The sequence below is a fragment of the Electrona antarctica genome (assembly GCF_951216825.1).
Source record: "Electrona antarctica genome assembly, chromosome: 11".
Lineage (NCBI taxonomy): Eukaryota > Metazoa > Chordata > Actinopteri > Myctophiformes > Myctophidae > Electrona > Electrona antarctica.
In genome coordinates this window covers 4,741,103-4,765,106 of record NC_136792.1, presented here as the reverse complement: position 1 = coordinate 4,765,106, position 24,004 = coordinate 4,741,103, and the positions used below count along the sequence as shown (strand labels likewise).

The following is a 24,004-nucleotide window of genomic DNA, read 5'->3' as shown; positions in this document are numbered from 1 at the left end:
GGATCAATTGTGCATCCGTACTGACATTCAACAGACACATAAACAGACATTTTACATTAGTGGTCCGTGTCAAGGACCCCTAAATCAACATTTATTAGGCCACGGACCCCCCCATTTGAAAACATATGCCAGTGACCCCGATAAGGGAGGATTTTCACGGCTCTAGCAGTGATTCCGAAACATATTAATTTCATGGACCCCCAGTTTCACACGCATTAGGCTACGTACCCCCGATTTAATGGCAATTCTATCTCTGGTACCCCAATTTATATTGTAAAACCACTGTTAATTTAACTCTGAGAGTGTACAAATGGAACCAAATGGACCCGTTAGGGTCCATTTGGTTCCATTTGTACACTCTCAGAGTTACAGACCCATAAGGGTCCATTTGGACTATCTCTAATTGAGCTAGGTACCCTCTGGAACTCTCTCAAGTACCCCTAGATTACATCAATAAAACGCCTTAACTTATACCTGTGTTCGTGTCTCTTCCAGAGCTACAGCCAACATGTCTTCCGGCACAGCAACGAGTCGGATCCTGATAAAGGGTGGTAAGGTGGTGAACGATGACTGCACCCTGGAGGCCGACGTCTACATCGAGAACGGCGTCATCCAGCAGGTGGGGAAGGAGATGATGATCCCGGGCGGGGCCACGGTGATCGACGCCTCGGGTAAGCTGGTGCTGCCGGGCGGCATCGACACCAGCGTGCACCTCCAGGAGACCTTCATGAACGCAACCACGGTGGACGACTACTACAGCGGCACCAAGGTACAGGGAGGAGGAGGAGGACCAGGGGTGGGAAAAATACTCAAAGGTTTCACTTAAAGATGGAGTGCCGTGATTTTTTTCCACCCTAAAACATGATCATCAGGTCTTATTGTTATATAAGGAGGTATAATTTTTTCAAAAAAGTGTACAGTATTTGTTAAAATGTTGTTTTTATGTGGGCACGCCCACCAGTTCATTAAGTATGCCTGGTTTGACTGGTGGGTGGTGATCCACCTGAACTGAAGCTGCACCCACAGCAGTAGTTGTATGATAAAGGGGGAGGGGTTATGGGAGGGGCTGATAATGTGATGTCACTATATTACTGTTTATTTCATTGGCCCGTTTGACTGTCAAGGGTTCAGCCTCCAGGAAGAAACCCTACATACAAAGTTAATACACCATTGCACATAAAAACGACTCCAGGGTGTCTAATGAAGTACTGTCACCTCATAGACACATGAAAAACTGGAAGAATACAACAATTGTGGCACTCCATCTTTAAACCTGGCCTGGGCCATGGCTCAGTGGTCCAGGCACCTTGGCTGGTAATCCAGTCTGGCAGTGTGCCGCGGGTTCGACTCCCGATCCCGACGGCCTTTACTGCACGTCTTCCCCCCCCATCTCTCTCCCCATTTCCTGTCAGCCTACTGTCTGTCCCTCCATAAAAAATATAAAATAAAGGCGAAAGCCACAAAAAAACATTTAAAAAAAAAGGTTTCACTTAAACCCATTTAGGCCTGACATCGAAATAAAATAAAAAACGTTCGCTCTGAAAGAATATATATTCAAAGATTTGTGCCGCATTTTTACGATTTTTCAAAAATATATACCTACAAGCTCGTAGCGCGCTTGTAGATCTGCTATTTTTCAATAGCTAAAGTATAACATAATGCTTAGTTAAAACACCAAAAGGGGTTCCCGTCCAGAATGGGTTAAGTCAATTTATAAATACTGCAATACTCCGTTACAAGTAGAAGTCCCGTATTCAAAATGTACTCAAGTAAAAGTACACAAGTATCGGCATCAAAATGTATTTAAAGTGCTAAAAGTATTCATATTGCAGAAAATCTTTGGAAAATAGCCGATCTACAAGCTCACAATGCGTCGCATTTAACCACCAATAGATTTACAGGTTTACTATAGCAACCTTTTTTGCACATAATGGGGCTGCGCTGACAATTTTAATACACCCACTTTAAAATGTACTATACTACACAATTATAATGCATTATAATGCACTTATAAATGGTAAATGGTGCATTTATATTATTCCGGTATACAGTGTGTCAGCCCTTCAGTCGCCGGTCGCCTTAAGGCATCTTATTGGTATAGCACCTTTATCCAAGACGCTTTATACGATGACATGTGCATTACATTCACCCATTCACACACACATTCACACACCGATGGCGGCGGAAACCATGCAAGGCACCAACCTGCTCATCGGGAGCAATCAGGGGTTCAGTGTCTTGCTCAAGGACACTTCGACACTAAGGCCTGACTCACACCTTCGCAACAGATTGATGTATAGCTGATGCAAGCTTAGCTCGCAATGCATTTCCAATGGGAGTCACATGGTTTGACACAACATTTGTGTTGTATGAGGGGGAGGGGGGCAGTCGAAACACAGCCGAAAGCCGTACAACACAAATGTTGTGTCAAACCATGTGACTCCCATTGGAAATGCATTGCGAGCTTGCATCAGCTATACATCTCATACAACAAGCATGCATCAATGTTGTACAGTTGGAGGCCATCGATATTGTCCCATTTTGGGCGGGAACCCTTTTTGGTGTTTTAAACATTATAATTTAGCTATTGAAAAATAGCAGATCTACAAGCTCATAGCGCGCCACCGAGTGGCGCGCTACGAGCTTTGTAGGTCTGCTATTTTTGAAAAATCGTGAAAATATTTATTTCAGAAAACTGGAGGATTTAGAAGGATTTTTTTTTTAATTTGAGGTCAGGCCTAAATGGGTCAAATGATAAGGGACAATATCGGTGGCACCCAACTGTATGCTAGATGTAAAGGTGTGAGTCGGGCCTAACTCTGTGGTAGGAACATGAGATCCAACTGACTGAGAACCTTCCGGTTTCTGCAAGCAGCCGCTCTACCTCCTGAGCCACTGCCGGTCTGCCGCCTCCACATTTTGATTCATACATCATTGATATGTTATAGATGATGATTGACATGAGCCTATACTGTAGATCAGGGGTTCTCAACCTGTGGGTCGGGACCCCCAGGGGGGTCCCCACGTGATACAATATGTATCTGTTAATTTATGCAGCCTGCATGTGGTGTCAGTCTATCTAGTGTAGATGACACCACGATGAAATGTGAACTATACGTAGAACAATAGCAGGCACACCGTTATGTTAGAAATCCACATTGTGAATTCCGAATTGGGTAAAACAGCCTTTCATTACTATGCACCTCACATGTGGAACTGTCTCTACAATCAATCTTAAAACTGAACAACTTGATTTCACTTGAACGTTTTAAAAATACTTTTAAGGATCCACTTGAGATCTAGCTGTACTTGTTCACTCTAAACTGTTTCTTATCCTGTAATGTATTTGTGTTTATATTGTATGTTATGTGTACTGTAATCAGGGTGTTATTGAAAAAGAGAGATTGCTCTCAACTGACTTCCCTGAATAAATAAAGGTTAAAGAAAAAGAAAAGAAAAGATGTGTGCCCAAAATGACTGTATGTGTGTGTCTCCTGTACTAGGCCGCTCTGGCTGGTGGTACCACTATGGTGATAGGACATGTGTATGTGTGTGTCTCCTCTATACTAGGCCGCTCTGGCTGGAGGTACCACTATGGTGATAGGACATGTGTATGTGTGTGTCTCCTCTATAGGCCGCTCTGGCTGGTGGTACCACTATGGTGATAGGACATGTGTATGTGTGTGTCTCCTCTATAGGCCGCTCTGGCTGGAGGTACCACTATGGTGATAGGACATGTGTATGTGTGTGTCTCCTCTATAGGCTGCTCTGGCTGGAGGTACCACTATGGTGATAGGACATGTGTGTGTGTGTGTCTCCTCTTCTATAGGCCGCTCTGGCTGGTGGTACCACTATGGTGATAGGACATGTGCTTCCAGAGAAGAACGAGTCTTTGCTGGAGGCGTACGACAAGTGCCGCAGCGTGGCCGACCCCAAAGCCTGCTGTGACTACGCTCTGCATGTGGCAGTCACTTGGTGGGGACCCAAGGTCAGTCACTTGGTGGGGACCCAAGGTCAGTCACCTGGTGGGGACCCAAGGTCAGTCACTGGGTGGGGACCCAAGGTCAGTCACTTGGTGGGGACCCAAGGTCAGTCACTTGGTGGGGACCCAAGGTCAGTCACTTGGTGGGGACCCAAGGTCAGTCACTTGGTGGGGACCCAAGGTCAGTCACTTGGTGGGGACCCAAGGTCAGTCACTTGGTGGGGACCCAAGGTCAGTCACTTGGTGGGGACCCAAGGTCAGTCACTTGGTGGGGACCCAAGGTCAGTCACTTGGTGGGGACCCAAGGTCAGTCACTTGGTGGGGACCCAAGGTCAGTCACTTGGTGGGGACCCAAGGTCAGTCACTGGGTGGGGACCCAAGGTCAGTCACTGGGTGGGGACCCAAGGTCAGTCACCTGGTGGGGACCCAAGGTCAGTCACCTGGTGGGGACCCAAGGTCAGTCACTTGGTGGGGACCCAAGGTCAGTCACTTGGTGGGGACCCAAGGTCAGTCACTTGGTGGGGACCCAAGGTCAGTCACCTGGTGGGGACCCAAGGTCAGTCACTTGGTGGGGACCCAAGGTCAGTCACTGGGTGGGGACCCAAGGTCAGTCACTTGGTGGGGACCCAAGGTCAGTCACTTGGTGGGGACCCAAGGTCAGTCACTTGGTGGGGACCCAAGGTCAGTGCTGGAGAAAAGTACTCACATTCTTTACTTAAAACCCCATTCAGGGCGGGAACCCCTTTTGGTGCATTATGTTATACTTTAGCTATTGAAAAATAGCAGATCTACAAGCTCATAGCGCGGCACCGAGTGTCGCGCTACGAGCTTGTAGATCTGCTATTTTTTTTAAATCGGTAAGACGTGCACATTTTTGAACATTATTATTCTTTCACAGCATTAAAAAAAAATCTTAGAATCTTTGCTTCTGGGAGGTCCCTGAAATAACATATTTTGAGATGAGGGTCCGCGGCCAATTAAATAATTTTTTTAGGGTCCTTGACATGAAATAGTTTGAGAACAACACCACAGACGAATAACAGTCTAAGTCCACACTATTGATCCATAATATATAAATGATAGATAAGGGTTCAGGACAACGAGGCCTTTTCGTGGAGGGGTCAGTCTGAAATTTGGACTTAGACCGTTTTTCGTCTGTGGTACTTAACTGACATAGAAACCTAGGTTTTTCAGAAAACTGTTTTTTTCCCCCAAACATATAAAAATCTTTTGAAAATAGCAGATCTACAAGCTCACAATGTGTCACATCCACTTTTCTCTGCTCTTGTTCTGACAGTACAGTACACTAGATACTGAGTATTACTCATTCACTTTCTCATCCTGCAGGTTCGGGCTGAGATGGAGAGGCTGGTGAGAGAGAAAGGAGTGAATTCTTTCCAGATGTTCATGGCCTATAAGGACACATACATGCTGCGGGACAGTGAACTATACCAGGTGCTCCAGAACTGTAAAGACATTGGAGCCATAGCCAGGGTCCATGCTGAAAACGGAGAACTGGTGGCAGAGGTGAGTAGCGATAATTTAATTCAAGGACAATTTCACCCATTTTCAACAAATCTTCATATAATTCACTTATTCTCGTGATAAAATGGTCATCATCTTGTAAAGGAAGGAGAGGTCGCACAGCTCGTAGTCACAATGCAAAATATCATTTTTATTGAAAAAAAAAGTGCATGTGCCACTTTTATTTTAATTAATTACGACCGTACGTCGCAGATTACTATGTATGAAACCCTAGACGGGCCCACCCCAAAGTTATTAGTGCAGCCGCGCCCAGCAGCCAGCGAAAGCAGAGTTCTCAACAGGCCCGAAAATTAAGGCCCGGCCCTACCTGGGCCCTAACTGGGCTGGCCCGAGGCCCCGCCTGTGGCCTTACTAATTAGCACACATTTACGCCCTACCGGAAATAAACCGTCAATTAAAAAAAAAAAGAGGTCCATATGGGCATTCCCATGCAGACCTGTTGTTTCAGCGCGACCTTGCGCTATACTTCACGACAATCTTTATTGTCCTGAAGTATAGCCTTCTATAAACAAAATACAGTAGATATTTTTGTTTTACATAGGCTACACGTATAGTATACCATGTTTACATAGAGTTGATGCTCTTATCCATAACATTTACATCAGTGGACCAGTTTAATTATTGTGCCGTCACTAAGGCGATTACACTTTTGTCAGGTTTTCTGCACGTTTTTTTGGCACCCCTAACTATTCTTCCATACTTTTAGTATGAAGGACTGTAGGCAACACAGTCTTATGCACACCTGAGATGCTCAGATGCTCTGAGACGGGTGCGTAGGCAGGGCTCAATGTATTCACCTGTATGCTCTGAGGTGGGTGCGTAGGCAGGGCTCAATGTATTCACCTGATATGCTCTGAGGTGGGTGCGTAGGCAGGGCTCAATGTATTCACCTGTATGCTCTGAGACGGGTGCGTAGGCAGGGCTCAATGTATTCACCTGTATGCTCTGAGGCGGGTGCGTAGGCAGGGCTCAATGTATTCACCTGTATGCTCTGAGACGGGTGCGTATAGGCAGGGCTCAATGTATTCACACCTGTTATGCTCTGAGACGGGTGCGTAGGCAGGGCTCAATGTATTCACCTGTATGCTCTGAGGCGGGTGCGTAGGCAGGGCTCAATGTATTCACCTGTATGCTCTGAGGTGGGTGCGTAGGCAGGGCTCAATGTATTCACCTGATATGCTCTGAGACGGGTGCGTAGGCAGGGCTCAATGTATTCACCTGATATGCTCTGAGACGGGTGCGTAGGCAGGGCTCAATGTATTCACACCTGATATGCTCTGAGGCGGGTGCGTAGGCAGGGCTCAATGTATTCACCTGTATGCTCTGAGGCGGGTGCGTAGGCAGGGCTCAATGTATTCACACCTGATATGCTCTGAGACGGGTGCATAGGCAGGGCTCAATGTATTCACCTGATATGCTCTGAGACGGGTGCGTAGGCAGGGCTCAATGTATTCACCTGTATGCTCTGAGGCGGGTGCGTAGGCAGGGCTCAATGTATTCACACCTGATATGCTCTGAGACGGGTGCGTAGGCAGGGCTCAATGTATTCACCTGATATGCTCTGAGACGGGTGCATAGGCAGGGCTCAATGTATTCACCTGTATGCTCTGAGACGGGTGCGTAGGCAGGGCTCAATGTATTCACCTGTATGCTCTGAGACGGGTGCGTAGGCAGGGCTCAATGTATTCACCTGTATGCTCTGAGACGGGTGCGTAGGCAGGGCTCAATGTAATCACCTGATATGCTCTGAGACGGGTGCGTAGGCAGGGCTCAATGTATTCACCTGTATGCTCTGAGGCGGGTGCGTAGACAGGGCTCAATGTATTCACCTGATATGCTCTGAGACGGGTGCGTAGACAGGGCTCAATGTATTCACCTGATATGCTCTGAGACGGGTGCGTAGGCAGGGCTCATTGTATTCACCTGTATGCTCTGAGGCGGGTGCGTAAGCAGGGCTCAATGTATTCACCTGTATGCTCTGAGGCGGGTGCGTAGGCAGGGCTCAATGTATTCACCTGTATGCTCTGAGACGGGTGCGTAGGCAGGGCTCAATGTAATCACCTGATATGCTCTGAGACGGGTGCGTAGGCAGGGCTCAATGTATTCACCTGATATGCTCTGAGACGGGTGCGTAGGCAGGGCTCAATGTATTCACCTGATATGCTCTGAGACGGGTGCGTAGGCAGGGCTCAATGTATTCACCTGATATGCTCTGAGACGGGTGCGTAGGCAGGGCTCAATGTATTCACCTGATATGCTCTGAGGTGGGTGCGTAGGCAGGGCTCAATGTATTCACACCTGATATGCTCTGAGACGGGTGCGTAGGCAGGGCTCAATGTATTGTATTCACACCTGATATGCTCTGAGGTGGGTGCGTAGGCAGGGCTCAATGTATTCACCTGATATGCTCTGAGACGGGTGCGTAGGCAGGGCTCAATGTATTCACCTGTATGCTCTGAGACGGGTGCGTAGGCAGGGCTCAATGTATTCACACCTGATATGCTCTGAGACGGGTGCGTAGGCAGGGCTCAATGTATTCACCTGTATGCTCTGAGACGGGTGCGTAGGCAGGGCTCAATGTATTCACCTGTATGCTCTGAGGCGGGTGCGTAGGCAGGGCGCTAAGTATTCACCTGATATGCTCTGAGACGGGTGCGTAGGCAGGGCTCAATGTATTCACCTGTATGCTCTGAGACGGGTGCGTAGGCAGGGCTCAATGTATTCAGAAAACATGCACACGTGCATAAAGACCTGCACACCGCCTGCACTTGCGATACCAAATACTTTATTTAGGCAACGTTTCGGTCAAAGACCTTCTTCAGGCGTCATTCTCATCAGTATGAAGGACTGAAAACAGTGTATGAATTGAATTAGTGGATATTACCGAGCAATCTTCGTTCCTACTCTCACCTATGGTGATGAAGTGTGGGTCATGACCGAAAGCGGTTGAAGATGGATGGATGGATGGATAGTGGATATTATATAGGTTTTCCTTTATTATTTTCTTTTGTCTATTTCCAGGGTGCAAAGGAAGCATTGGACTTAGGAATCAGAGGTCCAGAGGGCATTGAAGTCAGTAGACCTGAAGAGGTGAGACATGTGGAAATTAGATTTACAGAACTACAGTACTGCACTTTATAACCAAGAACTACAGTATACTGCACTTTATAACCAAGAACTACAGTACTGCACTTTATAACCAAGAACTACAGTACTGCACTTTATAACCAAGAACTACAGTACTGCACTTTATAACCAAGAACTACAGTACTGCACTTTATAACCAAGAACTACAGTACTGCACTTTATAACCAAGAACTACAGTATACTGCACTTTATAACCAAGAACTACAGTACTGCACTTTATAACCAAGAACTACAGTACTGCACTTTATAACCAAGAACTACAGTACTGCACTTTATAACCAAGAACTACAGTACTGCACTTTATAACCAAGAACTACAGTACTGCACTTTATAACCAAGAACTACAGTACTGCACTTTATAACCAAGAACTACAGTACTGCACTTTATAACCAAGAACTACAGTACTGCACTTTATAACCAAGAACTACAGTACTGCACTTTATAACCAAGAACTACAGTACTGCACTTTATAACCAAGAACTACAGTACTGCACTTTATAACCAAGAACTACAGTACTGCACTTTATAACCAAGAACTACAGTATACTGCACTTTATAACCAAGAACTACAGTACTGCACTTTATAACCAAGAACTACAGTACTGCACTTTATAACCAAGAACTACAGTACTGCACTTTATAACCAAGAACTACAGTACTGCACTTTATAACCAAGAACTACAGTACTGCACTTTATAACCAAGAACTACAGTACTGCACTTTATAACCAAGAACTACAGTACTGCACTTTATAACCAAGAACTACAGTACTGCACTTTATAACCAAGAACTACAGTACTGCACTTTATAACCAAGAACTACAGTACTGCACTTTATAACCAAGAACTACAGTACTGCACTTTATAACCAAGAACTACAGTATACTGCACTTTATAACCAAGAACTACAGTATACTGCACTTTATAACCAAGAACTACAGTACTGCACTTTATAACCAAGAACTACAGTATACTGCACTTTATAACCAAGAACTACAGTACTGCACTTTATAACCAAGAACTACAGTACTGCACTTTATAACCAAGAACTACAGTACTGCACTTTATAACCAAGAACTACAGTACTGCACTTTATAACCAAGAACTACAGTACTGCACTTTATAACCAAGAACTACAGTACTGCACTTTATAACCAAGAACTACAGTACTGCACTTTATAACCAAGAACTACAGTACTGCACTTTATAACCAAGAACTACAGTACTGCACTTTATAACCAAGAACTACAGTATACTGCACTTTATAACCAAGAACTACAGTATACTGCACTTTATAACCAAGAGAGTTTGTGAATATCAAGAACTACAGTATACTGCACTTTATAACCAAGAGAGTTTGTGAATATCAAGAACTACAGTATAGTAGCCTACTGCACTTTATAACCAGGAGAGTTTGCACTGCAGACGTCTAAATGTTTATTGTCAACAAAAAGTGGGTGCGCCAACATTTTGTAGTATTCTATGAGAAGAGCGAGGATAGAGTTAGGGCCGATTCATACTCCTATTTTAGAGCCGAATAAAAGTCGGTTCGGCTCTGTAGAGCCTACAATGTGACGTCATTTGAGGTTCGGGGGGGCGGGTACCGTGTACCGTCCTAAAGTCGGCTCTTCGGTGCTACTGAACATTTCTGACGAGCCGAAATCATTTCGGCACTACAGCGCCGAAACAGCGGTAAAATAGGAGTATGAATCGGCCCTTAGAGTGAGCGCAGAAGAGAAAAGAGAAAGAAACGTGGGATAGAAATACATTGTCTAAACGTAAGACAAGTCAACACCTAACATAACCACTATTAATAGCTGTTCTATATTAAATATTAAAATAAAATATAATGAATAATAAATATTTCATTCGTCTTTTTTCGACTCCTCTGTGTACCACCAGTACTGGCCCATTTAGGCCTGACGTCAACATTTTAAAAATGTCTTTAAAAAAAAAGAAAATCTGTAAAAACCTCATGTTTCTATATCAGTGGTTCTCAATATTTCATGTCAAGGACCCCAAATATTATATGTAATATGCCACCGACCCCCATCTGAAAATATGTTGTTCCAGGGGACCTCTCCAGAAGCAAAGATTTGAGTTAAAAACTGAAACTCTGAAAGAATATTCAAAAATAGCAGACCTACAAGTTCATAGCGCGGCACTCGGTGCCGCGCTATGAGCTTGTAGATCTGCTATTTTTCAATAGCTAAAGTATAACATAGGCCTAATGCTTAAAACACCAAAAAGGGGTTCCCGCCCAACATGGGCTAGTACCAGTGGTTTGGGAACCTCTGCTTTAGATTTCAGAAAACTCAAAAGACAACCCGATAATATGCTGCTTGATCACATCAATGTCCTTTCCTTTAACAGTTGGAAGCAGAGGCAGTCCACAGGGCAATCACCATTGCCAACAGGGTGAGAACAATCTCTAGCACATTGAAGGACCACCTCATCACATTTCAACCTACCTTCATACAATAGGCCTATCTCACAGCCCGCTTTCCACGCCCACTTCCGGTAAATAGTGGTGTCATTTAACATTAGCATTTACACGTTTTTTTCTCTGGAGAATCTAAGTACATTTTCTAATGTAAAAATGTGACAGACCAATATTATTATGAAGCAAACAAGATGGTAAATCAGCGCGAACAGATAGAACAAACCTTACCTTGAGAAAACAAAAGTTGTAGACTTCTTAAATTACCTCTGTTAACATGTAGCGTCTATGGAGTGACGTCACGCTATCACCACTAACCCCGAAAGGGGGCGTATTAAGGGGGCGGGGAAATTCTGTGAGATAGGCTTATTGGTCCTCACTAATAATGTGCATGATCAAATGCCACAATGTTTTTCTACTTGGTCTGTGTCTCATGGGAGGGCTGTGTGGGCACTTCAGAAACCTGTCCACCAGTGACATCATCGATGGGGAACCCAAGCTAATAGAAACTGCAGGCTTTCTATTCCTGAAACGTTGCAATGCGATAATGGAAGCCATTTTTCTCACGATAATACAAATCTAAATATATATATATTTTTTTTGAGTGGTGCAAACCACTCCAACAACTGGCTTTGTACCCGTGTACCCGTGTTTGTTCGTACCAAAAAAACGAGCATGGTTGCTATGGTTAATAAATGTGTAGTTGCACCACTCAGTTCACACGGGTGTGATTTTTTAAATATATTTGTTTTTATCTGCCTAACTATGATGTCACTGTTAGACAGGTTTCTGAACTGCCCACACCCACACCCCTCCTATGAGACACAGACTGAGTAGAAAAACATGGTATTTTATCATGAAAATGATAAAAGTGAGGACCAATTATATGAAGATAGGTTGAAAAGTGGTGAAGTGGTCCTTTAATATAAAACACAAAGCGTAACATATCCCTACAATGTATAATATATACTTTTTTATTTTAGGCCCGTTGTCCCATTTACCTCGTTAATGTGTCCAGCATGTCTGCTGGAGACGTCGTGGCCACGGCCAGGATGCAGGGTAAGGCTAACGTATTTAACCATGGAGACGTCGTGGCCACGGCCAGGATGCAGGGTAAGGCTAACGTATTTAACCATGGAGACGTCGTGGCCACGGCCAGGATGCAGGGTAAGGCTAACGTATTTAACCATGTGAACTGGAGACGTCGTGGCCACGGCCAGGATGCAGGGTAAGGCTAACGTATTTAACCATGTGAAGACTGTCATTCCACACTGAGATATCAATGCATACTTTTATTCCAGTTTTCTGAAATAAATATTTTCACGATTTTTCAAAAATAGCAGACCTAGATCTGCTATTTTTCAATAGCTAAAGTATAACAGAATGCTTGAAACACCAAAAGGGGTTCCCGCCCAGAATGGGTTAAACCTACACCTGGTGTATATTGGTCATCTTATCTCAGAATATTGATTACCACATCTTGTCTTGGACAGTAAAAACACCTTTGAATGTGATTGTGATTAACTTAACTTAACATTTATTTGTGAAATAAGTGTTAATTTAGTTATTGAGCACTGCTGGTGTCACTTGATTTGCACATTTTTGCACCACCTGGTGGTCGCCCAGCATATTGTATGGCTGCACAACGTATGCTGTGATCTATGGTACAGGTAAGGTTGTCCACGGGGAAACGACCACAGCGCATGCTGTGCTGAACGGTCTACACTACTACCATCAGGACTGGGCCCACGCTGCTGCCTATGTCACTGTGCCTCCCCTCCGCCTGGATCCAAACACACCAACATGTCTAATGAGCTTGCTAGGAAGGTAAGTACAAAGGCACAGATAACAGAACATGCCATACCAGAATCTGGTTATGTTCTGTTATCTGTGCTTATAGTGCTTATCTGTGCTTATACAGTAGTTGCTTATGTATGGAAAACATACATACATACATACATACATACATACATACATACATACATACATACATACATACATACATACATACATACATACATACGTATACATACATACATACATACATACATACATACTACTTCCAATACTATTGGAAGTAGTATGTATGTATGTATGTTTTCCATACATAAGCAACTAATACGTTTTTATGTATAGCTTCTAACTCACAGATATCCCCAGTCTCTTTTGCCACATGAACATTTTTGAGCGGTGCAAAGCACTCAGTCGTGACTGAGTGTGTGTGTGTGTAGGTCTGTATGTCTATCTGTCCGAACCGGCCTATAGGACCACTGCTGCAGCTGCAGCTGTTTTGAGCAGTCAGCCTTGTGGGTCACATTGGAGGGTCAATGACACGCACGCACGCACGCACGCACGCACGCACGCACGCACGCACGCACGCACGCACGCACGCACGCACGCACGCACCAGGAAGGAGGGGTAATTACAACTCTGTGCTTAACTCTCATATATCTCATATCAACAACGTGTTATTATTACACAGGACACCAGCTGCTACAGTACATCTCACAGGAAAATATTGTACTTTTACTCCACTACACTGCACTTTTACTTACTCACTGACTGCGCATTGCAGGTGTGATTCTGTACTTCTACTATGTGGGCACATTGTTCTCATCGTTACAATTCATTGGTGTGAATTCATGGTCTGTTCCACTGTTCCACCGTATAGCACACATCACCGACCATCCCAGTCTCTTCACAGTGACACCCTAAATGTCGTGGCGTCTGACCACCGGCCCTTCACCATAAAACAGAAGTCCATGGGCAAGGACGACTTCAAGTATAGCACACATCACCGGCCATCCCAGTCTCTCACCCCTCCTCTCTTCACAGTGACACCCTAAATGTCGTGGCGTCTGACCACCGGCCCTTCACCATAAAACAGAAGTCCATGGGCAAGGACGACTTCACCAAGATCCCCCATGGGGTCCCAGGCATCCAGGACCGCATGAGCGTCATCTGGGAGAGAGGAGTGGTATGTATGTGGAAACCCTTTGTTCTTCAAAACATACTTTTAGCTACTATAGCAAAAAGTGATTGCAATTACACATGCTAAATCTCTGAACCCCACGACACAGCAATTTGTAGACAAGGTTTCTGCACTTTAGTTGTCTCTACTGTTATTCTTAAAATAAGAATACTTTGGCGCCACCTACTGTAGACCCTCAGCCAATTATTTGTGTACCAGCCACAGACCTTGGTATCTGTTCAATCCAGCTCGTGGTTGCTCGGGTGTGTCCCTCATCTCTTATTCCTTCCCGTATTGCTACTGTGCATAATAAAAACTAAAATATGTCAAATAAACGTTTTCATTTGTGACCACACAGCTAGTGCAAAGTAGGGCATTAAGCAACTAGTCGACTAGTAAATCCACTAGTCGACCTTGCTGGTACTAGTTGATAAGTTGATAAGTTGATCCCGATTTTGTAGGCCTCAAGATCAGGTAGATTATAGTTATAGTCACCAATGTACACAGTTTTTAAATGTACAAATATTTATTTAAAAAAAAAAAAACATAATAGGTGGTTAAACAACTAGTCGACTAGTAAACTAGGCAACTAGTCAACTAGTAAAAATGACTAGAAGTGAATGCCCTATAGTACAAAGCCAAAATCCAATTAAGAGCCAGTCACAGCTTGCTTGTTTTTAAGAGGTTAACCATGTCATGTGCCCTAGGTCGGAGGCAGGATGGATGAGAACCGTTTCGTAGCGGTCACAAGCTCGAATGCAGCAAAGATCTACAACGTATACCCCAGGAAGGGCAGGATAGTTCCAGGGGCAGACGCTGATGTGGTGGTCTGGGATCCAGAGGGATCCAAGTATGGAAGCCCTGAATCCACAGTCTTGTCTCTCGCTGCAGGTTTATCATATATCAGTGGTTCCCAAAGTGGGGTCCGGGGACCCCCAGGGGTACTTGAGGGTGTTCCAGGGGGGACCCAGCTAAATGATGATGTGCAACCAAATGGACCCTTATGGGTCTGTAACTCAGAGAGTGTACAAATGGAACCAAATGGACCCGTTCCATTTGTACACTCTCTGAGTTAAATTAACAGTGGTTTCACAATATACATTGGGGTACCAGAGATAGAAATGCCATTAAATCAGGGGTCCGTAGCATAATGCGTGTTAAACTGGGGGTCCATGAAATTAACATGTTTCGGAATCACTGCTAGAGCCGTATAAACCCTCCGTTATCGGGGTCACATGGCATATGTTTTCAAATGGTGTTAAAGGACCACTTCACCACTTTTCAACTTCTCTTCCTATAATTGGTCCTAACTAATGTTCATGATGTACTACCTGTCAGTGGGGAGTGTTGGCTGATGAATGAATATCAACATCCTAATACATCCTAATACTGGGAGGAGGAGGACTAAGGCCCTATACGTCCTCTCTGGGGGGGGGGGAGTGTTGGCTGGGAGGAGGAGGACTAAGGCCCTATACGTCCTCTCTGGGGGGGAGGGTTGGCTGGGAGGAGGAGGAGGACTAAGGCCCTATACGTCCTCTCTGGGGGGGAGGGTTGGCTGGGAGGAGGAGGAGGACTAAGGCCCTATACGTCCTCTCTGGGGGGGAGGGTTGGCTGGGAGGAGGAGGAGGACTAAGGCCCTATACGTCCTCTCTGGGGGGGGGAGTGTTGGCTGGAAGGAGGAGTAGGACTAAGGCCCTATACGTCCTCTCTGGGGGGGGGTGGCTGGGAGGAGGAGGAGGACTAAGGCCCTATACGTCCTCTCTGGGGGGGGTGGCTGGGAGGAGGAGGAGGACTAAGGCCCTATACGTCCTCTCTGGGGGGGAGTGTTGGCTGGAAGGAGGAGTAGGACTAAGGCCCTATACGTCCTCTCTGGGGGGGGGGTTGGCTGGGAGAAGGAGTAGGACTAAGGCCCTATACGTCCTCTCTGGGGGGGAGGGTTGGCTGGGAGGAGGAGTAGGACTAATGCCCTATACGTCCTCTCTGGGGGGGGGGAGTGTTGGCTGGGAGGAGGAGGACTAAGGCCCTATACGTCCTCTCTGGGGGGAGGGTTGGCTGGGAGGAGGACTAAGGCCCTATACGTCCTCTCTGGGGGGGAGGGTTGGCTGGGAGGAGGAGTAGGACTAAGGCCCTATACGTCCTCTCTGGGGGGGAGGGTTGGCTGGGAGGAGGAGTAGGACTAAGGCCCTATACGTCCTCTCTGGGGGGGAGGGTTGGCTGGGAGGAGGAGTAGGACTAAGGCCCTATACGTCCTCTCTGGGGGGGAGGGTTGGCTGGGAGGAGGAGGACTAAGGCCCTATACGTCCTCTCTGGGGGGGAGGGTTGGCTGGGAGGAGGACTAAGGCCCTATACGTCCTCTCTGGGGGGGAGGGTTGGCTGGGAGGAGGAGTAGGACTAAGGCCCTATACGTCCTCTCTGGGGGGGAGGGTTGGCTGGGAGGAGGAGGACTAAGGCCCTATACGTCCTCTCTGGGGGGGAGGGTTGGCTGGGAGGAGGACTAAGGCCCTATACGTCCTCTCTGGGGGGGAGGGTTGGCTGGGAGGAGGAGGAGGACTAAGGCCGCATAACAAACGTGTTTGTCGAGGGAATACGGTTGCAATTGCAAATAGCTCTGAGCGATCTGGTCAACTGCCATTCCATGTCTGTATACTCTTTGTTGTTTACTGTTGTGTAAATGCCTTGAAGAGGAATGTATACAATTAACCCATTTTTGACCTGAGATCAGATTCTACAAATGTCTTCTACATCCTGACAGTTTTCTGAAAAAGCTGTTTCTATGTCAGTCGTTCTTCGATTTTTAAAAAATAGCAGATCTACAAGCTCATAGCGCCCCACTCGGTGGCGCGCTATGAGCTTACTCTGCATTACTATGTGGGTGTATACAGTGTTATGCAAGACCCACATGTCATTCGCTGACGTAGTAATCAGCTGACCAATTGGGCAGGGTATTTAAGCTCACCTAATTCTTCCTGCGTTCCTTCTGCATATGGTTCCTGGTTGTTGTTATGAGCTGTTTGCTCCCACCGCCGCCCAAGCACCACCGGTGTGGGGGGGTGGGGGGTGGGGGGGGGTGTTATAGTATATCTAGGTTGGCTGGGAGGAGGAGTAGGACTAAGGCCCTATACGTCCTCTCTGGGGGGGGGGGGGGGTGGCTGGGAGGAGGAGTAGGACTAAGGCCCTATACGTCCTCTCTGGGGGGGGGGGGGTGGCTGGGAGGAGGAGTAGGACTAAGGCCCTATACGTCCTCTCTGGGGGGGGGGGGGGGGTGGCTGGGAGGAGGAGTAGGACTAAGGCCCTATACGTCCTCTCTGGGGGGGGGGGGGGGGTGGCTGGGAGGAGGAGTAGGACTAAGGCCCTATACGTCCTCTCTGGGAGGAGGAGTAGGACTAAGGCCCTGTACGTCCTCTCTGGGGGGGGGGTAACTACCTGTCAGTGGGGAGTGTTGGCTGGGAGGAGGAGTAGGGACTAAGGCCCTATACGTCTCTCTCTGGGGGGGGAGGGTTGGCTGGGAGGAGAGGAGGAGGACTAAGGCCCTATACGTCCTCTCTGGGGGGGAGGGTTGGCTGGGAGGAGGAGTAGGACTAAGGCCCTATACGTCCTCTCTGGGGGGGGAGGGTTGGCTGGGAGGAGGAGTAGGACTAAGGCCCTATACGTCCTCTCTGGGGGGAGGGTTGGCTGGGAGGAGGAGTAGGACTAAGGCCCTATACGTCCTCTCTGGGGGGGAGGGTTGGCTGGGAGGAGGAGGAGGACTAAGGCCCTATACGTCCTCTCTGGGGGGGAGGGTTGGCTGGGAGGAGGAGTAGGACTAAGGCCCTATACGTCCTCTCTGGGGGGAGGGTTGGCTGGGAGGAGGAGTAGGACTAAGGCCCTATACGTCCTCTCTGGGGGGGAGGGTTGGCTGGGAGGAGGAGGAGGGACTAAGGCCCTATACGTCCCTCTCTGGGGGGGGGGAGTGTTGGCTGGGAGGAGGAGTAGGACTAAGGCCCTATACGTCCTCTCTGGGGGGGAGGGTTGGCTGGGAGGAGGAGGAGGACTAAGGCCCTATACGTCCTCTCTGGGGGGGAGGGTTGGCTGGGAGGAGGAGTAGGACTAAGGCCCTATACGTCCTCTCTGGGGGGAGGGTTGGCTGGGAGGAGGAGTAGGACTAAGGCCCTATACGTCCTCTCTGGGGGGGAGGGTTGGCTGGGAGGAGGAGGAGGACTAAGGCCCTATACGTCCTCTCTGGGGGGGGGGAGTGTTGGCTGGGAGGAGGAGTAGGACTAAGGCCCTATACGTCCTCTCTGGGGGGGAGGGTTGGCTGGGAGGAGGAGGAGGACTAAGGCCCTATACGTCCTCTCTGGGGGGGAGGGTTGGCTGGGAGGAGGAGGAGGACTAAGGCCCTATACGTCCTCTCTGGGGGGGGGGGGGGTTGGCTGGGAGGAGGAGGAGGACTAAGGCCCTATACGTCCTCTCTGGGGGGGGGGGGGTTGGCTGGGAGGAGGAGGAGGACTAAGGCCCTATACGTCCTCTCTGGGGGGGGGGGGGTTGGCTGGGAGGAGGAGGAGGACTAAGGCCCTATACGTCCTCTCTGGGGGGGGGGGGGTTGGCTGGGAGGAGGAGGAGGACTAAGGCCCTATACGTCCTCTCTGGGGGGGGGGGGGGGTTGGCTGGGAGGAGGAGGAGGACTAGGGCCCTATACGTCCTCTCTGGGGGGGGGGGGGGGGGGTTGGCTGGGAGGAGGAGGAGGACTAAGGCCCTATACGTCCTCTCTGGGGGGGGGGGGGGGGGGGGGGGGGTTGGCTGGGAGGAGGAGGAGGACTAAGGCCCTATACGTCCTCTCTGGGGGGGAGGGTTGGCTGGGAGGAGGAGTAGGACTAAGGCCCTATACGTCCTCTCTGGGGGGGGGGGGGTTGGCTGGGAGGAGGAGGAGGACTAAGGCCCTATACGTCCTCTCTGGGGGGAGGGTTGGCTGGGAGGAGGAGGAGGACTAAGGCCCTATACGTCCTCTCTGGGGGGGAGGGTTGGCTGGGAGGAGGAGTAGGACTAAGGCCCTATACGTCCTCTCTGGGGGGGGGGGGGGGGGGGGGTTGGCTGGGAGGAGGAGGAGGACTAAGGCCCTATACGTCCTCTCTGGGGGGGGGGGGTTGGCTGGGAGGAGGAGGAGGACTAAGGCCCTATACGTCCTCTCTGGGGGGAGGGTTGGCTGGGAGGAGGAGGACTAAGGCCCTATACGTCCTCTCTGGGGGGAGGGTTGGCTGGGAGGAGGAGTAGGACTAAGGCCCTATACGTCCTCTCTGGGGGGGGGGGGGGGGGGGGTTGGCTGGGAGGAGGAGGAGGACTAAGGCCCTATACGTCCTCTCTGGGGGGGGGGGGTTGGCTGGGAGGAGGAGGAGGACTAAGGCCCTATACGTCCTCTCTGGGGGGGAGGGTTGGCTGGGAGGAGGAGGAGGACTAGGGCCCTATACGTCCTCTCTGGGGGGGAGGGTTGGCTGGGAGGAGGAGGAGGACTAGGGCCCTATACGTCCTCTCTGGGGGGGGGGGGGGGGGGGGGGTTGGCTGGGAGGAGGAGGACTAAGGCCCTATACGTCCTCTCTGGGGGGGAGGGTTGGCTGGGAGGAGGAGGACTAAGGCCCTATACGTCCTCTCTGGGGGGGGGGGGGCTGGGAGGAGGAGTAGGACTAAGGCCCTATACGTCCTCTCTGGGGGGGGGGGGGGTGGCTGGGAGGAGGAGTAGAGCTACTGTTTAATGTTTTCTTGTGTACAAGTGATACACTTCAGTGAAGATTGTAATAAAAACATATACATTTTTTATTTCACTACGTCTTTAAAACCCATTTTGGGCGGGAACCCCTTTTGGTGTTTTAAACGTTGTTATAATTTAGCTATTGAAAAATAGCAGATCTACAAGCTCATACGAGCTTGTAGGTCTGCTATTTTTGAAAAATTGTGAAAATATTTATTTCAGAAAACTGGAGGATTTAGAAGATTTTTTTTTTAATTTCAAGGTCAGGCCCAAATGGATTAAATTTCAATATAGTCCATTACATATTTTTTACTATTGGGCCTACAGTTTTAGTCTTTACTTTTTACATTAGTTATCTGAATGAATCCCGTTCTCCTCAGGACCATCTCGGTGAAAAACCAGTTCCAAGGGGGAGATATGAATCTTTATGAAGGACTTCGTTGCCATGGCGTACCCCTGGTCACCATTAGCCGTGGCCGGCTGGTTTATGAAAATGGCGTCTTCACATGCTCAGAGGGCTCTGGAAAGTTCTACCCACTCAGGACTTTCCCAGACTACCTTTACAAGAAGATGGTCCAGAGGGAAAAGGTACATTATCAGATATAAATCTGCGGTGCTCAAACTCTACCATAATGTATTGGACTGTGTGTGTGTGTGTGTGTGTGTGTGTGTGTGTGTGTGTGTGTGTGTGTGTGTGTGTGACATAGGGCATTCACGTCTAGTCATTTTTACTAGTTGACTAGTTGCCTAGTTTACTAGTCGACTAGTAGTTTAACTACCTAGTACCAACAAGGTCGACTAGTGGATTTACTAGTCGACTAGTAAACTAGTCGACTAGTTGCTTAATGCCCTTCTGTACACGTGTGTGATCCATCAGTGCCAGGCTGTAAAGGCTGTGGAACGAGAGCCCTACACAGGGGATGCCGTTGCAGTGACCAACTCAGGAAAGAAGGACTTTGGGGGTTCAGACCTGGACACGCCCACACGCCCCAGTACCAGGCACGGGGGGGTGAGGAACCTCCATGAGTGCAGCTTTAGTCTTTCTGGTAAGGCATATAATACATACAGTTGGGTGCCACCGATATTGTCCCTTATCATTTGACCCATTTAGGCCTGACCTCAAAATTTTTAAAAAATCTTCTAAATCCTCCAGTTTTCTGAAATAAATATTTTCACGAATTTTCAAAAATAGCAGACCTACAAGCTCGTAGCGTGCCACTCGGTGGCGCGCTATGAGCTTGTAGATCTGCTATTTTTCAATAGCTAAATTATAACATAATGTTTAAAACACCAAAAGGGGTTCCCGCCCAAAATGGGTTAACTGTCCTTTTGCGCAGATCACGCAAACCTCAGCAAAAAGAAAAGGACAATATCGATGGCCTCCAACTGTAGCCAGAAGCTCCCCATGTCCTAATATCCACCCACGGTCAACATGTTGTTCACAACACATTTTGGAGATATGTACTATGACAGGGGTGGGCAACTTTGACGATGGAGAGGGCCATTATATTTCCATACTCACTCCAGAGGGGCCACATTGAACGCATGTCGTAAATAGCCGATCTACAAGTTCAAAACGCATCGCATCGCGACGCGTTTTGAACTTGAAGATCGGCTATTTTTGCTATATTTGAATTGAAAACCCTGAATAATGTTTTGCCATTTTTAATTGGGATCCTGAGTCATGTCATGTCAAGTCAAGTCATTTTAACTAAATACAAATATATTGGACATAAAAAAGACAATAACATTATTTGTAATACTACTCAGCAAGCTACTAATTTAGACTGTAAGTAAATTAATGTGGCCTGCGGGCCGCCAGTTGCCCATGTATGTAGGCCTACTATGATCTCCTATTTAAAAGGTAAATTAGTAAAAAACTAAGGCTGATCTTTTCATAACATCTAGCAGCTTATCAGTGTAGGTCAACCTGGGGCCTGTTTCACGAAACTTGGATTAGAGATTAAACCGGGATTTAACAGACATCCTGGTTTAATATATCCTGGATCAGCGATTAACCGTTTTCATGAAAGCTGGTTAATCTTGTCAGATTAATTTAGCCAGTTAACCTGGATATGTTGAGGCTTGATTCGGTTTCATGAAAGCAATGCCACACTAGTTACCACGGAAACTAATGCTGTGGACCAGGCTAACAGCCAGGTTTAACCTAATCCTGATGTCTTTACTGTTCATTAAGGCAGTCAATCTGATCACAAACCAATGATTTTTTTTCCACACTTATGCAATTATTATGGGTTTATGTTGCCTTATTTTTATCGGTCTGCATTAAAACATCATATTGATACACATTGCCATTAAAGGACTAATTTAAGCCCTATATAAGTAAGTAGCCTTGCCGAGCCATGAGGCCCATAGGGCAGGAGCCTATCTCCTGTTTCTGTAGCTTGAGGCAGCTTGATGTACAAGTACACCCCCTGGACATGACGCTAGTATGTCGCAGGGACTTACCCCCAATCCAACCCTTGATGCCGAGTGTCAAGCAGGGAGGCACTGGGTCCCATTTTTAGAGTCTTTGGTATGACCCGGCCAGGGATCGAACCCCGACCTCCCAGTCTCAGGGCGGACACTCTAAGCACAAGGCCACTGAGCTGGTAAAGCCCTATATACAAGATCAATTTCTTGCAGGTGTTAGCTGCCAGCCCGTACAACTGACTCAAATCATAAAATGTGTGTGTGTGTGTGTGTGTGTGTGTGTGTGTGTGTGTGTGTGTGTGTGTGTGTGTGTGTGTGTGTGTGTGTGTGTGTGTGTGTGTGTGTGTGTGTGTGTGTGTGTGTGTGTGTGTGTGTGTGTGTGTGTGTGTGTGTGTGTGTGTGTGTGTGTGTCCGCCCGCCCCAACATCTGCAGTAGATTTGCATCCAAAGTTTTACTTAACTTTGGAGACTAACAGTACCATGTCCATTGCCCATACTTTGACAGGCTCCCAACTCCACGACAAGATTCCAAAGAGATCCTCAGCTAGGATTCTGGCTCCTCCCGGGGGCGGGTCCAGCGGCATCTGGTAACTATGGTTACAAAGCAGAGCAGGAAGCCGGAAGGAAATGTCATACGGCCAAGCAAGAAAACCTGAGGAGGCGGGGTTAAGGTTACATTTTGACTTTGGATTCAACACAGTTATTTAGGGCATGGTCAGTGGAACATTATACTGTATTACTGTATGTGTTAGCCAAGAATACTGACTAAATGGATAAACACAACACATTTCAGTTGAATATTAGTAGTTAATTCAGCCACCAGATCAGAATTAGTGAATATGCTGTAACTTAATAATAGATTTAGCCAGGGATATGGGAGCGAGTTGGTTTCTGCATTATGAGTTTTATCTCACTGTTAAATACAACTTTGCACTTGTATCATTACTACTTAGATGCCATTTCTTTTTTACATGATTTAATGTGTCACAAATGGAGTCCACATGCCATTGTGAAATAATTGTCATAAGTCACTACAAAGGAACTGACATGACTTTAATATGGAATCACTAGTAAATAACACAACATATAGGTTACAATGAACCAATGTCCCCAAGGCAGCATGGTGATGACCCCTGCTTGTAATGTACACTGCTTCCTGTCTTGTAATGTGTGCTGCTTGTGCATAATTTGTAAGAAATGGACAAGGACATTACTGAGGAAGACAAACATACTGTATTGCATACATTACAACACCGTTTTGCATTTAGTAATAAAGTATCATTATGGTCATTTGGTATAAGTTTGTTTGTATTGTTACATTTCAAATAGACACAAATGTAGTCCAGGCACTTTTCTAGCACCTGTCAAAAAAGAAAGGCAAGGGGTGGGCGAATAGAAAAGTATTGAGCTTTGATTTTAACCCATTTTAACTTGAGATCAGATTCTAAAAATGTCTTCTACATCCTGACAGTTTTCTGAAAAAGCTATGTTTCTATGTCAGTCGTTCTTCGATTTTTCAAAAATAGCAGACCTACAAGCTATGAGCTTGTAGATCTGCTATTTTTCAATAGCTAAAGCATAACATAATGCTAACACCAAAAGGGGTTCCCGCCCAAAATGGGTTAAGGAGCATTGTACAGATGAGACAGGAGTTAAAGTTAGGTACGGTTACATCCAGACTAGCCTGGAACTCACCTATGCTTTCTATGGCATAGGCAGCTCCCGGCAGGATCCGCCGGCAGAAACTGTGCGCAGCTGCTGGACATG

The 24,004-nt window shown here is 47.2% G+C and overlaps 1 protein-coding gene across 1 annotated transcript; it reads left to right on the top strand.

Annotated features, from left to right (window-relative positions):
- Positions 1-508: 508 nt before the first annotated feature.
- LOC306932752 (dihydropyrimidinase-related protein 5-like) lies at positions 509-23,559 on the top strand (the record flags this gene model as incomplete). The annotated part of the gene is made up of 12 exons (XM_079514664.1): positions 509-769; positions 3,830-3,988; positions 5,330-5,509; positions 8,549-8,617; positions 11,048-11,092; positions 12,098-12,173; positions 12,785-12,941; positions 13,950-14,091; positions 14,793-14,935; positions 20,185-20,392; positions 20,682-20,850; positions 22,743-23,559. The coding sequence occupies 12 exons, from the start codon at positions 509-511 to the stop codon at positions 22,826-22,828; spliced, it is 1,695 nt and encodes a 564-aa protein (XP_079370790.1). The 3' UTR covers positions 22,829-23,559.
- Positions 23,560-24,004: the final 445 nt, after the last annotated feature.